This window comes from Pyxicephalus adspersus, chromosome 10 (genome assembly GCF_032062135.1).
Source record: "Pyxicephalus adspersus chromosome 10, UCB_Pads_2.0, whole genome shotgun sequence".
In the NCBI taxonomy this organism is placed as follows: Eukaryota; Metazoa; Chordata; class Amphibia; order Anura; family Pyxicephalidae; genus Pyxicephalus; species Pyxicephalus adspersus.
This window is the reverse complement of record NC_092867.1, coordinates 59,784,494-59,800,441: the sequence shown is the minus strand read 5'-3', so window position 1 is coordinate 59,800,441 and position 15,948 is coordinate 59,784,494. Positions and strand designations below refer to the sequence as shown.

The 15,948-nt window shown below is 42.1% G+C and overlaps 2 protein-coding genes across 2 annotated transcripts in view; both read left to right on the top strand.

Moving 5' to 3' along the window:
• Window positions 1-15,709, top strand: part of LOC140339841 (uncharacterized) — a 23,894-nt gene extending 8,185 nt beyond the window's left edge. The window contains 4 exon segments of the mRNA XM_072424740.1: window positions 5,180-5,319; window positions 5,322-5,411; window positions 12,151-13,056; window positions 13,139-15,709. Coding sequence (XP_072280841.1) covers window positions 5,180-5,319; window positions 5,322-5,411; window positions 12,151-13,056; window positions 13,139-14,532 — 2,530 coding nt within the window. The 3' untranslated portion in view covers window positions 14,533-15,709.
• Window positions 1-15,948, top strand: part of LOC140339137 (uncharacterized) — a gene marked incomplete in the record, with an annotated part of 145,177 nt that overhangs the window by 71,329 nt on the left and 57,900 nt on the right.

Below are 15,948 nucleotides of genomic sequence, written 5' to 3'. Positions count from 1 at the left end.
ATCCAAACAAAGTAAGGAAAGCAATCCCAAATGCTTTTATCGACTAATAATCGATAGAAATTATTTGGCATTGAATTCCACACTTTTTCATTTTAGGAACTAACTGTGCTGTCATTTGTCATCCCTTCTATCTTCTGTAGTTTTTCACACTTTTATTTCAGGAGCCCACATTCAAGGTCTCTTTCAAAAACCTGTAGTTTCCTTCCAAATGTTTTGATATCAAAACTTCCTTTCTGCTGCTTCCCCTACACCTTGTAGTTGTTTGTTCAGTACATTGAAGTGTGAAATCTGTAAAAAAACATGAGGTAAGCCAAGCCATATCAGTGAGCTGTGGATATTCCGGCCCATTCAGAAACAGCCTAATTTCATCAAAGCAGGCTACAAATCTCTCCAGGAGTCGTCCTCTGCTCAGACGCCGGAAATTATTGTACATAAGTAACAATTATACTGAGCCTGAACCTCCTCCGCTAGAAGTGCTGGAGACTGTCAAAAATTCAGCGTAGGAGCCATGATGTAATTCAGCAGTTTTTTTGCTGCTTTCCCTGGCACAAAGAGCTTCTTAATGTATAATACAACAGAACTGAATGACTTGATGTTTTAATTCTTTAACAAAGAACTGTATGAAACCAGATGTTGCACCTACCATTGAAGGTGCCCCATCACTAGCAGTTGAAATCACTTTTTCTGGTCTTGTGACAAAAAAGCCTCCATCACAGCATTGTAGATATCTATCCCTTGGGTTCTTTCAGGCAAAGACACCAGTTTCCCCAGCTCTTCTCTCATGATGTCACCAACACCATAACACAAAATGACCGCTAGCCTTACCTGATTATTTATATCTGTGCTTTCATCCAAGCACATGGAGTAACAGGCTGCCTTCTGTAAGTCCGTGGTGAGCTGCTAATATCACTTGCCATGCGCTGGACTCAATCTGTAACAGTATTTATGTGGCATCTCAGAGATACATTTAATAATTTTTATCATTTTTTGGGAAATCATGAAAAAAGGGAATTATTCCCAGACAAAATGGCCATTTTATTAATATCCAGACTTGGAAGCATGTCCCCGTTGAGCTGGCTCTTAATAACAAATTACTTCCCAGGGGGGATCTGGTCCAGCCAGACTGGGGCCATGAGCACATTTCGGGCTGGATCAATAACAAAAGTGAGTTCTGGTTCTTGGTCCTCTTTTACAAAGGAGCAAAAGAGGGCATGAGCCTTAATATTTTTGGAACCAGGATGATACGTGAGGATCAAATCAAATCTGGAAAAGAAGAGTGCCCATCGGACTTGACGAGGATTCAGGTGTTGTGCTGATCGTAAATACTGCAGATTCTTGTGGTCAGTGTATATGGTTACAGGATGTTGAGCTCCCCCTAGTAATTGGTGCCATCCTCTAGGGTGAGTTTGACTGCAAGAAGCTCAAGGTCTCCAATCGAGTAGTTTTTCTCAGCAGGACAGAACTTCTTAGAGAAGAATCCACATGACCTCAGCTTGCCTGCCGCATTCTTCTGGGAAAGAAATGCACCAACTCCAACAGAGGAAGCGTTCAGTTCTAAAAATAAGGGCTGAGAGGTGTTAGGGGGAACCAAGGCAGGAGCTGACGCAAAGGGCTTCTTCAATGAGTGAAAGGCCTGGAGATCCTTAGGTGACCAGACTTTACAACTACTACCCTTCCTGGTCAAAGCTGTAATTGGGGCAATTAATAAATTGCCGGTAGTAGCTGGCAAAGCCAAGAAACCTCTGGATTGGATCTAGTCCAGAAGGTTGTGACCAGTTTTGTACATCCGAAAGTTTATCAGTATCCATGCGCAAACCCTCCGCAGACACAATGTAACCCAAAACTGGAACCTCAGAAAGTTCAGATTGACATTTCTCCAGCTTGGCATAAAGTCGGTTTTCCCGAAGCCATTGCAGGACCATCTTGACATGGTTGTGGTGGGTAGGCAGATCCTTTAAGTATACCAAGATGTCGCCCAGGTAGATGACCACACAGACATAGAGGAGGTCATCATAGAAAATATCATTAACAAAATTCTGGAACACCGCTGGTACATTACAGAGTCCAAATGGCATTACCAAATACTCATAATGGCCACCTTGGATGTTGAAGGCATTCTTCCATTCGTCCCCTTTACGAACGCGGATCAGGTTGTAGGCACTTTGCAAGTCCAACTTGGTAAAGACTGATGCCCCTTGAAGTCGGTCAACAAGTTCTGAGATTAGGGGCAGCGGATACTTGTTCTTGATAGTTATCTTATTCAGACCTCTATAATCAATACAGGGATGCATGGAACCACCCTTCTTTTGAACAAAGAAGAACCCAGCTCCTGCTGTGGATGAAGACTTGTGGATAAAGCCCCTCTCCAAATTTTCCTGAATATATTCAGACATGGCATTAGTTTCCGACATGGAGAGAGAGTACGTTCTGCCCCGAGGAGGAGAAGAGCCAGAAACCAGGTCAATAGTGCAGTCATAACGATGGTGCCGTGGTGGAGTCTCTGCCTGTTTTTTACTGAAAACATCTGCAAATCCCCAGCATGGTCTTGGTAAGCCAGGCTCAGGTTAAGCAGGACAAGAGCAGATTTCCTGGACAGGAAGTAGCCTGGAAAGATACTCCTGCAAGCAGCTGGCACTCCAAGAAAGTATGTTACCTGAACTCTAATAACTGGAGCATGTTTGCGGAGCCAGGGCAACTCCCAAGCAGGACAGGATGAATTGCTCTGGGGATGACAAGAAAGGGGAAGGTCTCAGTGTGTAAAGCCCCGGGATTTATGATAAATGGCAGAGTGGCATGCTGAATAATGCCAGGCAGTACTGTCACATTTACCACAGAGACTACTAATGGTTTCGATAGTGGCACCACAGGAATACTGAACTGTGACACCAGTTGTTGGTTTGTAAAGTCCATAAAGGCTTGGAATCAGAAACAATGACCCTTGAATAGGATCTGTACTCCAAACATAATCTTGGTAGGTGGAGAGAAAATAGGTTTGCCGAGGGGACCCTCTCCTAGGCACTAGCGTTTGGGGCCTTCTGCAGGCATTATAACTTGAAGTGGCCCTCTCTGGCTCAGTACGTGCAGAGATTCTGGAGAAAGTCCTGCTCAATCTACTTGGTGCTATTGCCAAAGGAGGAGGGTTCCGGAAAATAGGGGCTAGTTTAATAGGACCCGGAGTTTACAGCACTCGTTCCTGGAAATGAATGTCCACCCATATACAGAGGGATCTGCAAGCTCATCTTTAATATTGGCTTTAATATTCATCATTCCATTTCAACTCAGTTGCCAGTGTTTTACTGAAATTTTACTGCATATTGGCCAACAGAGAGAGAGGCCTGAGGTAGACGCAGGATTTCTGATTCCACCGAGAAGGCTTAGCCAGGTTCGATGTAAAAGTTCTGCAGAAAGGTGTTGAAGTCATTTACAACAGGATCCCCCTTTTTCCAAATGAGTGAAGCCCAAGAAGGGGCCTCCCCTGTCAGGAGGAAATATAAAAGGCCACCCTGGATCGTTCTGTGGGGAAGTTCCAGGGCTGCAAATCAAACTGGATTTGACACTGGTTAATAAATCCCCAACAGAGCTTGGTCTCCTTGAAGTAGCAAGGACGAGTGGGGATCCGCAGTGTAGAGTAGGGTTGCATAAGGCTGGGATTGGAGCCGGAACTGGAGTCGCAGAGGTAGGGCTCTGTCTGATGGCAGAATGGTAGCTTGTTAGGGCTTTCATCACACATCTACAACTTTGGTTTGTGGAGACTCCTCTTCTACCCGCCACAGCAGGTCCTACAAGGAGTCAGGCAGCGGATCGTTAGCGGGGTCCATCACCTAAACAGACTGTCACGGTGCCACAGGGAGGGATGGTGGGACGTCACCAGGTCATTTGGCACAGACGTGCGCAGGGTGCAGAGTCTAAACAGCTGCCCGGTCCTCAATAAATCAACAAGAAAGGGAATGTGAGGAAAAACCTGGTCATAGAATCCAGTACACGGTCAGAACTAATGTGGAACTACTGATGAACTGTTGAAGAACCTCAGGACTGACGAGCTATTAAGGAACTCCTTAGGAGTTTTGGAAGTACTACAGGATTGATGAACTATCAGGGAAGTCCTGAGAAGGCTTTAAAGAACTACAGTATCATGGAACTGTCATTGAGCTATTGTCAGATTGATCTTAGATGGAGTCAATGGATGGAGTTGGTCCCTCCTTTGCTGTTGGAGAACATTTGTTATCTGGTCCTCCATCTGAGATTGGTTTAAAGCCTGATGACTACGTACACTTTGCAGGAAACACATTAGAGGGCTGGCTTGTTTTTTCGGATTTCCTGTGTTGTAACATAAGTAAGGCATTATTTAACATGTCCTACCAACTATTTGTGTAAAATGTAATATTGATCTTAGAGTTGATGGATTGAGTTGCTCCTTTGCTGTTGGAGAACATTTGATATCTGGCCCAACTTCTGAGATCGGTTTTAAACCTGATTACTATGTACACTTGTTGATGTCATTTTTTCAGATTTCCTGTGTTGTAACATCAATAAAGCATTATTGAAAATGTCCTACCAACTCTTAAATTGTATTTTCTAATTTGGTAGGACTAAGCAACATCGATGGAGCTGGTAGTAAAGATGAAGCTGGTAGCATAGCCTGGATGAAATTTTGAAGTCTTTGACGTTTCCTTAGTGGCAGCAGCACGTCTTTTTCCACAGTTTCCCTGATAAAATACATACCTTCCACCAAATTCCAAAAATCGTAACTGCTGCCTTGCCCAGCACTGCAAGCCTTTCCAATATCTGCACCCCTCTCACCTCCCTTTCTGGTGCCTTGGTCCCAATGTTTACTATGGGTGGGCCAAATTTTGCTAGAGAGATGGAGCCACAGCACAGCATGGAAAGGAACTGGAGGGGATGTTTTTGCTGGAAAGGTTTTGTAGCATTGAATTGAGAGTGGGGTGTAGTTATTTTTACATTTAGGTCAGTTGGGAAAAGTTTTACAGAGCACTTTTAAGTTTACTAATAGTGAACCTATGTTTTCAATACCAAATCCAAGATTTTTTACAGCCAAAGATGTTTTCAATGGAATAGCTAAATGGGGCAAGGTCGAACAGGATATAAGAAAATTGAGAGGGGTGATTAATAATGAGACATCACAACATGAGATTGGGGATGTGACATCATTACCTGAGATAATTCATGTTGGCGAGCATCCTTATTTGTGCTCGGAGTGTGGGAAATGGTTTGTTACCAAATCTGGACTTCAGAGACTCCAGAGATCTCACACTGGTGAATGTCCTTATCCATGTGCGGAGTGTGGAAATTATGTTTTCGAATAATAGATCTTGTTGTACACAGGAGAATACACACTGGTGAACGTCCTTATTCCTGTTCCGAATGTGGAAAGTCTTTCACAGAGAAAGGAAATTAGATAAATAAGGACAAGGCACTAAAGTCATAATTCTACAGGAAACAGCCCAACCTATGTTGACTTTCCGATAGGAGAATACCAACCAGCATTGAGGAGCTCAATGATTAAGATACAAGATAGGGAATGTGAGGAAAAAACGTTTCATAGAATGCTGTATACAAATAGGTCAAAACTATTGTGGAACTACTGAACGAAAAGAAATTAGGAGCTATTGAGGACAATTAAGGAACTTCTATCATAAAACTATCAATGATCTATTGTCAGCTTTAGTGTAGGGAAAAGATTACTTCCTTGCAGAAGGTCTGCTTTTTGACCATAACATTACTGCATGGAATATGGTAGATTGAACTGTAACTAAAGGAAGGACAGGATGGGATGGATCAGGATAGACCCAGGAGGACCTATTGGGGAACATATGTCCTCATAGATGGAATGAACAGTGTTCCAAAAAGGTCCAATTATGAGGTAGTCCCACCCAATGTCTTAACGAGCTTGTATGGCCACACAGTTAAAGTACATGGTGTGCACAGATGGGGCAATGTTATTAGGTTGTATGGGAACGTGGTGCCACCAAGTTTGTAGCTAGATCCATGGAATTCAAGCATTACAGGAGGAAGTGTGATTTTAAATCTTACCTCTGGGGTACAGTAAATTTGTAACAGCTTGCACTTCTGTTATTTAATGCAGACCAGGCGTTAAGTCTGAAGATTGCATGGGGGTCACCCACGCTAAGGAACTCAAAGAAAAATCTTGTAAAACCAAATGAAAAAGCCATCAACCACGTTCATAGATATTTTGCATATTCATACATTTAGAAGTTTATGCTTTTTGTTTAGTTTTGAAGGAAAGGTTTTTCCAATTGCTAAGTAGAACCTTTGTGTAAAATGTATATTTTATCTCAGATGGAGTTAGTGGATTGAGTAGGTACCTCCTTTGTTGTTGGAGAACATTTGATATCTGATCCTCCATCTGAGATCAGTTTCAAGCTATTGAAAGAACATCTTTGTTTTATTGCTACCTCTTACTCAGAATGATTATATTGTGTTATTCCACGTCCAACCGAAATCTGTGATACACTACTTTTTACAAGAGTCATATTTGTGTTTTCTATTCCTGGTTATTTTTAAATTATTACTTTGTATTTCTTCGCGACCTACTTATATGTGTTGATACTTTTTATTATTTGAAAAAAACTCAATAAAAATAAAAAATAGCAAAACCAGAATGTTTTACGGGCAAGGATGTTTTCAATGGAACAGCTATATGGAGCTAGGTGGAACAGGATGTCAGCAATGTGAGAGCAGTAAATATAAATGGAAGAAAGCAGTAAAAATACTTGTCCTTCAATAATATACTTTCTGGAAGATAATTCACATTAATTATTAGGTTAATATTTGTAATACACTATCAAATGTATCATATGTTCCTAATGTTTGGGTTTTAACTGCAATAAATTATATGTAAAACAAATCTAATGAATGCACTAAGTGACAGCTGGAAAAGTATAAAAAAAAAAAAAAAGCTGCACTTCTTAAAATCTCCACTAGGTGATATCATTTTTTTAGATAGATAGGAAGTTATGTAGTGTACAGACAGGAAGTGATGTCACATATAGGTAGGATATTTTGGGGGACAGGTGAGCAGGGAGGAAATAGGAGACATTGCTGGAAATTGCATCAGAAATGATTTTATTTTATCTTTACAAGGATGTCATGATGGAGAACCACCAGGTCCTTACATCTCCGGGTAAGAGGAGACTTTATTTTAGAGAAGAAAGCAGCATGGAGGATCCACCTCCATTATACCATAATCTGATAAACATATAAGGACAATGGCTCTGATTATTTAAAGTTCTCCAAGGCTGGGGAGGATACACTTTCATCAGCAAACCTGGGAGATCCAGCAAAACTGGAATGGATTTCCAAAATATCATTAGCTATTTGTTAGGAAATGTTTTCAATTCTGGACCAAATCCATTCCAGCTTTGCTGGATCCCCCAGCTTCATTGATGAAAGTGTATGGATCCAGTACTGGGAACCTACCAGAGAGATGTTCCCATCCTCGGTATTCCAGGGATTGCACTCAGGAGATCCCTGACCATCATCAGGTAGGTGTAAGTGAACAGATGAAAAATGAATTTTGAAGATATCAGAAGATTTTCGCTTATATGAACTCTTGTATTTTAAAAATATACGGTAATTATGTTTAGGATGAAGACAAGAAAGACATCGAATTTGAGGTTAAAGTAGCTGAAGAAGAGATGTTTGTAGGTGGAGCACAGCAGTCAATGAAAGAGTAGAAGATGATGATGGAATGTGAACAGGAGGAATCTTCTCTAATTATGGACACCAGGAAACCAGGTTCCCCAATTGCAAACACAGTGTCACGGTGCCGCAAGGCAGGATGGTGGACTCTCCGTGTCACCAGCTCAGTTGGCACAGACGTGCGCAGGGCACAGTCTAAGCAGCTGCCCGGACCTCACCAGAGCCTCTAGAGGTGGGGATGTTATGCTGCAGGCCACTGCTAGGTTGTGGCCCCAGTGCACACAGAGGCAGGTGACTGCTCACAGACAGGAATTATGTGGAGTGCAGGAACGTGAGACAGGATCGTGGTCAAACAAACCACAGGTAAGGGCAGGTGGGAAGCAGAGCAGAAGTAGGCAAAGCCAGAGTTGGTACACAGGAAATCAGTAGCTGGATACGCAGGCAGGAATAGCAGGAACTTGGAACAGAGCCTAAGGGAACTCCTGGTTCAGGCAACTTCCTGTTGCCAGTCACTTCCTAATATGGGAAAGGTCAGGTGATGGGAGCCATGTGACCTGCTGGCATCCTACCCTACCACAAGAGTGAGTGCTGGAGAAGAGAGGTAGGTGGTCACATCTCCACCAGCAGGGGGAGCACGACTGCGGAACACTCTAGTCCAGTGATGGCGAACCTTTTAGAGACCGAGTGCCCAAATTGCAACCCAAAACCTACGTATTTAACGCAAAGTGCCAACACCGCAATTTAACCTACTGAGGTTTAAGTATGGAAAAAACTCATACATTACCATCTTTTGTCTTTAAAGAAAAACACCACAACAGAGCTTTCAATGATACAAACAACTTTTTAATTGAAAGGTAAAAGTTTGCATTTGGCGTGCTTTTGAACAATGAATCAGTATTTTTGCCTGGAATTTTTGTGGAAAATTCAGAACATGAGCCATGATGTATTTCTCCATTTTTGTGACATCTTTGAGGACATCATCAAATTTTTTGCTTTTTCTGCTTTCCCTGGCACAAAGAGCTTGCCATGCACTGGACTCCATCTATAACAATATTCCTGCTAAGTGGCATCTCAAAGATGCGTTGAGTAATTTTATCCTTTTTTAGGAAATCATGAAAAAAGGGAATTACTCCCGTTTTTATAATATCCCCATCAGAGAGGGGCTTACCATGTTTTGCTATGCACAGTGAAATTTGAAAACTGGCAGCTGTCAGATGATTTGTTCTAGAAAGATAGTTGCACCAACTAAAATAGTTTGAATAATATTTTTACAATATCCAAGAACTTCTTTTCTTTCAGTTTCACCAAGTTTGACAACACTTTTGTGGTTGCTGTAAAAAGTGGCGTCTGACACTTGATGTGCGACACACAACACTTTCATTACACAGAATACATAACGCATTGCCATTGCATTCAATTACTCCAAATGACTACATTTCGTATTATTCTTCTGAAGCAGCAGGGACAGGTCGAGGAGTTAGTCTTTTTGGAGAATCTGTTGAAAATAACAGGTTTAAGAAGTGAACACATGGAAGGAATTATGGACTTTTAGAGAAGGAGGCAGTTTCAGCTAGTACGTGGCTGGATTAATTAGAGACAGGACAGGAAAAGGACCAATAAAACGTGGAGCCAACTTGGGAGACGGCATCCATAACCAAATGTTTCTTGTGGAAAGCCAGACCTTGTCACCAGGAGAAAACTGAGGTGTAGGGTATCTTTTCCTGTCAGACCATTACTTGTAGCATAGAGGGGAGCAGTTTAAAGTCCCTTGAACCTCTCTCCAAACCTGTTGAATGTGGTGAGCGGTAGTGGCTGCAGCAGGAACATCAGACAGAGAAGGGATGTGAGAGGGGATCCAATGGTGATGACCGGAGACAATATAAAAAAGTTTGTGACCTGTGGACATTTTAGAACGGTCGTTATGAGCCAGCTCTGCCCAAAGCAGTAGGTCAGCCCAGTTGTTTTGGTGGGAGCTGGTAAACATGCAAAGGTAGAACTCCAGCGATTGGTTTGTTTGCTCTGTTTGCCCGTTAGACTGTGGGTGGTGTCCAGCTTTATCTCCAACAGGCGACAGAGGGCTCGCCAAAAATTAGAAGTGACCTGAACTCTATGGTCGGAAACTATGTGTGATGGCAATTCATGTAGGAGGATGATTTCCTTGGGGAAGACTTTTATCAAAAGTGGATGCAGAAGGAGGACCAGGAAGAGTAATAAAATGGGCCTAATTTGGGAATCTATCTATGACGACCCATATTGTGATGAACCCATTAGAGGACAAACATAAAATCCATGGAAATAGGCGTCCACAGTTGTTCAGAGTCAGAAGTGGCTCCGAAGGACCAGAGGGGAACCTGCAAGGCACCTTGTGCTGGGCACACTCAGTGCAAGCAGCCACAAAATCATACACATCCTGCTTCAAAATAGGCCACCAGTATTTGCGATTGATTAGGTCAAAAGTTTTGCATTGCCCTTGGTGACAGCAAACTTGGAAGCATGTCCCCATTGAAGGACCAAAGGGCGCTGGCTCTTATTAACAAATTACTTCCCAGGAGGGATCCGGTCCAGCTGGACTGGGGCCATGAGCACAAATTCGGGTTGGGTCAATAACAAAAGTGGGTTATGGTTCTGGGAGTGAAAAAGGGCAAAAGCCTTAATATTTATGGAACAGGACGATACGTGAGGATCAAATCGAACCTGGAGAAGAAGAATGCCCATTAGATTGACCAGGATTCAGATCCTAAATCGTAAATACTGCAGATTCTTGTGTTCAGTGTATATGGTTACAGGATGTTGAGCTCCCTCTAGTAATTGGCGCCATTCCTCTAGCGGGTTTGACTGCAAGAAGCTCAAGGTCTCCAATTGAGTAGTTCTTCTCAGCAGGACAGAACTTCTTAAAGAAGAAACCACAGGACCTCAGTTTGCGTGCACTATTCCTCTGGGAAAGAACTGCACCAACTCCAACAGAGGAAGCGTTCAGTTCTAAAAATAAGGGCTGAGAGGTGTCAGGGGGAACCAAGGCAGGAGCTGACGCAAAGGGCTTCTTCAATGAGTGAAAGGCCTGGAGATCCTTAGGTGACCAGACTTTACAATTACTACCCTTCCTGGTCATAGCTGTAATTGGGGCAATCAGTGTAGAATAGTCTTTAAGCCATCGAGTTTTTAAAACTCGATCCCGTGGCGAATTCAGACGTTCTCGCTTACCAAAATTGTAAGCAAGAATGGCCGGTGTAAATTTGCCAGTCGAGCTCGATTTAAAGAAAAAAACTGAAAAAGATTGGGGGCTGTGCTGATCAATGAATGCAGCACCGGTTGCATTCATTGGATTTGTCCTAGCCCAGAAGGTTGTGGCCGGTTTAGTACATCCGAAAGTTTATTAGTATCCATGCGCAAACCCTCTGCAGACACAACATACCCTAAAAATGGAACCTCAGAAAGTTCAAATTGATGAAGCCATTGCAGGACCATCTTGACATGGTTGTGTTGGGTAGGTAGATCCTTTGAGTACACCAGGATGTCGTCCAGGTAGATGACCACACAGACATAGAGGAGGTCACAGAAAATATCTTTTATAAAATTCTAGAACACTGCTGGCGCATTACAGAGCCCAAATAGCATTACCAAATACTCATAATGGCCATCTTGGGTGTTGAAGGCAGTCTTCAAGTTGAAGTTGGTCAACAAGTTCTGAGATTAGGGGCAGCAGATACTTGTTCTTGATAGTTATCTTATTCAGACCTCTATAATTAATACAGGGACGCGTGGAACCACCCTTCTTTTGCACAAAGAAGAACCCAGCTCCTGCTGAGGATGATGACTTGAGGATAAAGTCTCTCTCAAAATGTTCCTGAAGATATTCAGTCTTGGCATTAGTTTCAGGCATGGATAGACCTACCCCGGGGTACCCTCTCCCCCGAGGAGGAGAAGAGCCAGTGACCATGTCAATGCCACAGGTAGAAGTGAAGCAGGACAAGAGCAGATTTGGTAGACGAGAAGTAGCCTGGAAAGATACTTCTGGAGGCAGAAGTATTGCAAACATGCTCCAGTTATTGGAGTTCAGGTAACATACTTTCTTGGAGGGCCTTTACAAAATAGTAAAAATACCTTGTCCTTTGAATAAATGATTTCTGAAAGATAGTTTGCATAGTTCTTATGTATAATACACTATCAAACAATATGTTTGGGTTTTTAACTGCAATAAATTATATATAAAACAAATCTAATGAATGCACCAAGCAATAGTACACAGTATGCTGTAGATCCTAGAATGTCCACAAGGTGGTGATATCACTTTTTGCAGGGTACCAAAAAGTAGGAAGTGATGTCATGTCCAGACCGGAAGTTATGTTAGATAGAGGATGAGATTAGCTGGGAAGAAGTAGAGAAAAACGTCACTTAGTGTCAGACAGATAACATTGATGTATAAATTGTCTCCCTCAGATGGCCACAATGTCCAGGATATCTCAGAGGGACATCTTGTCGCACTCAGCAGAATACACGCTGGTGATCATCCTCATTCCTATGCAGAATCTGGAAAGTCTTTTCCTGTGAAAGGAAAATTTTCTCTTCACCAGAAAATTTACGCCGGTGAGCGTCCCTATTCTTGTTCAGATTGTGGAAAAAGTTTTTTTGAGAAAAGAAGGCTTGTTGAACATCAGAAGGTTCACACTGGTGAACGTCCTTATCCTTGCTCAGAATGTGGAAAAAGTTTTCCTGTAAAATCATCACTTCATAGACATCAGAGAATTCATACTGGTGAGCGTCCTTATTCATGTTCAGAGTGTGGGAAATGCTTCAATGATAAAAGTAGACTTCAGAGACACCAGAAAATTCACACTGGTGAGCGTCCTTTTTCATGCTCAGAGTGTGGAAAATGCTTCAGTGATAAAAGTAGACTTCAGAGACACCTGAAAATTCACACTGGTGAGCATCCTTTTTCATGCTCAGAGTGTGGAAAATGTTTCACTGATAAATGCAGCCTTCAGAGACACAAGAAAATTCACACAGGTGAACGCCCATATTCATGTCCAGAGTGTGGAAAATGTTTCATTTGGAAAGGAGGAGTTGTAGCACACCAAAAAATTCACAGCGGTGAACGTCCCTTTTCATGTTCAGAATGTGGGAAAAGTTTTATTGAGAAAAGAAAACTTGCTAAACACCAGAGAGTTCACGCTGGTCCATATGAATGCTTAGAATGTGGGCAAAGTTTTGCTAGAAAGAAATCACTTCTTGGACATCGCAGAAAACATGAGAGGGGCAAAGTTACCTCACAACATGAGAGCAGGGAAGTGACATCACAACATGAGAGGGGGGAAGTGACATCACAACATGAGAGGGGGGAAGTGACATCACAACATGAGAGGGGGGAAGTGACATCAAGTGACATCACAACATGAGAGTGGGGAGGAGACATCAAAACATGAGAATGGGGAAGAGACTTCACTACATGAGAGGGGGGAAGTGACATCACAACCTGAGGGCGGGGAGGAGACATCAAAACATGAGAGCGGGGAAGTGACATTGAAACATGAGAATGGGGAAGAGACATCACTACATGAGAGGGGGGAAGTGACATCACAACCTGAGAGCGGGGGGGGGACATCACAACATGAGAGGGGGGAAGTGACATCACAGCATGGGATGAGGGAAATGACATCACAATATGAGAGGGGGGAAGTGACATCACAACATAAGATGGAAGAAGAGACATCAATAAATGAGATTGGGGATGTGACATTACCTGAGAGAATTCATTTTGGCGAGCATCCTTATTTGTGCCCGGAGTGTGGGAAATGCTTTGTTACCAAATGCGGACTTCAGAGACACCAGAGAACTCACACAGGTGAACGTCCCTTTGCATGTACAGAGTGCGGAAAATGTTTTTTTCGAAAAATAGATCTTGTTGCACACAGGAGAATACACACTGGTGAACGTCCTTTTTCCTGTTCAGAATGTGGAAAGTCCTTCACGGAGAAAGGAAAACTTTCTCTTCACCAGAAAAAACACACAGGGGAGCGTCCCTATTCTTGTTCAGATTGTGGAAAAAGTTTTCTTGAGAAAAGAGGCCTTGTTAAACAACAGAGGATTCACACTGGTGAGCGTCCTTATCCTTGCTCGGAATGTGGGAAAAGTTTTCGTGTAAAATCATCACTCCTCAGACATCAGAGAATTCACACTGGTGAGCGCCCATATACATGCCTGGAATGTGGGAAAGGTTTCACTGTGAAAACAAAGCTAATGATACATCAGATTATTCATACAGGCGTGTACCTCTATTCATGTCCAGAGTGCCAAAAAGGTTTCAATGAAAAATGTTTACTTCGTAAACACCAGAAAATTCACAAAGCTGAGTATCCTTTCTCATGCACTGAATGTGGGAAAAGTTTTCTTCATAAAGTAAGCCTCATTGCACACCAGAGAACTCACACAGGTGAGTGTCCATTTGCATGTTCTGAGTGCGGGAAAACTTACAGTCAAAAAGCATCTCTTCTCAAACACCAGGGAAATCACCATGGTGAAACGTCATTTTTATGTTCAGAGTGGGGCAAATGTTACGCTTCCAAAGCTAGTCTTAGTAATCACAAGAAAATTCATACAGGTGAACGTCCCTATGTATGTTTAGAGTGCGGCAAAAGTTTTGTTTTTAAGACAAAACTTGTACAACACCAAAAAATTCACATAGGTGACCGCCCTTTCTCATGTTCAGAGTGTGGTAAAGGTTTCACTTTTAAAGGCGACCTTGTAAAACACCATAGAGTTCACACTGGTGAGCGTCCTTATTCATGTCCAGAATGTGGAAAACGATATACTGAGAAAGGAACACTTGTTAAACATCAGAGGATTAAAAAACATTAACCCTTGACCGAAGGATACATTTCTATGAGAAAACCTCGTCATCACTAAAAGATCAATAAAATAAATTGATGCCCCAAATTAAACATTCCTGGATCCTGGTTGGTAGATAAATGAGGACAGGGCACTAAAGTCATAACTCTACAGAAAACAGCCAAACCCTTGTTGACTTTCCTATAGGAGAATAGCAACGAGCCTGGAGGAACTGTACGAGGTTTTGGGGGAAGACACAAGAAGAACAAGAAAGAGATTGTGATGAAAAACTTTTTCATAGAATCCAGTATACAAACAGGTCAGAACTATTGTGGAACTACTGAAAGAAAAAGAATTGGGAGCTATGGAGGAACTCCTGAGGAGCTTTTGTAGAACTACAGTACTGAAGGACAATTAAGGAACTCCTGAGAGGGCTTTCAAGAACCACACTAACAAATAACTATCAATGAGCTATTGTCAACTTGAGTGTAGGGAAAAGATTACTTCCTTGCAGAAGGTCTGCTTTTTGACCATAACATTACTGCATGGAATATGGTAGATTGAACTGTAACTAAACGAAGGACAGGATGGGATGGATCAGAATAGACCCAGGAGGACCTATTGGGGAACATATGTCATCATATATGGAATGAACAGTGTTCCAAAAAGGTCTAATTGTGAGGTAGTCCCACCCAATGTCTTAACGAGCTTGTAAGTCCATAAAGTTAAAGTACATGGTGTCCACAGATGGGGCAATGTTGTCAAGTATAGGAATGTGGTACCACCAAGTTTGTAGCTAAATCCTTGGATTTCGGGCATTAAAGGAGTAAGTGTGATTTTGAATCTTACCTCTGGGGTATAGTGAATTTGCAACAGTTTGCACTTCTGTTATTAAATGCAGACCAGGCGTTAAGTCTGAAGAGTGCATGGGGTTCACCTACACAAAGTAACACAAAGAAAAATGTTGTAAAACCAAATGAAAAAGCCATCAACCACGTTCATAGATATTTTGCCTTTTGTATTAAGTTTGTTGACTGCTTATAATTGTGAGTAGTAGGATTCATACAATTTAGTAGCTATTGTCAGCTTTAGTGTAGGGAAAAGATCACTTCCTTGCAGAAGGTCTGATTTTTGACCGTAACTACTGCATGGAATATGATAAAATGAACTGTAACTAAAGGAAGGACAGGATGGGATGGATCGCAAGTGAAAACCGCAGCATCTGGTGATGTCCATGAGCTCAAGACTGCAGGCTGTCATTGCCAGCAAAGGGTTTTCAATCAAGTATTAGAAATGAACATTTTATTTTCAGCTTTTTAATTTGTCCAATTACTTTTGAGCCCCTGAAATAAAGTGATTGTGAAAAAAAAGGCTTTCGTTCCTCACATTTTTATGCAATCTTTTTGTTCAACCCACTGAATTAAAGTTGAATGTCTGCAGTTCAAC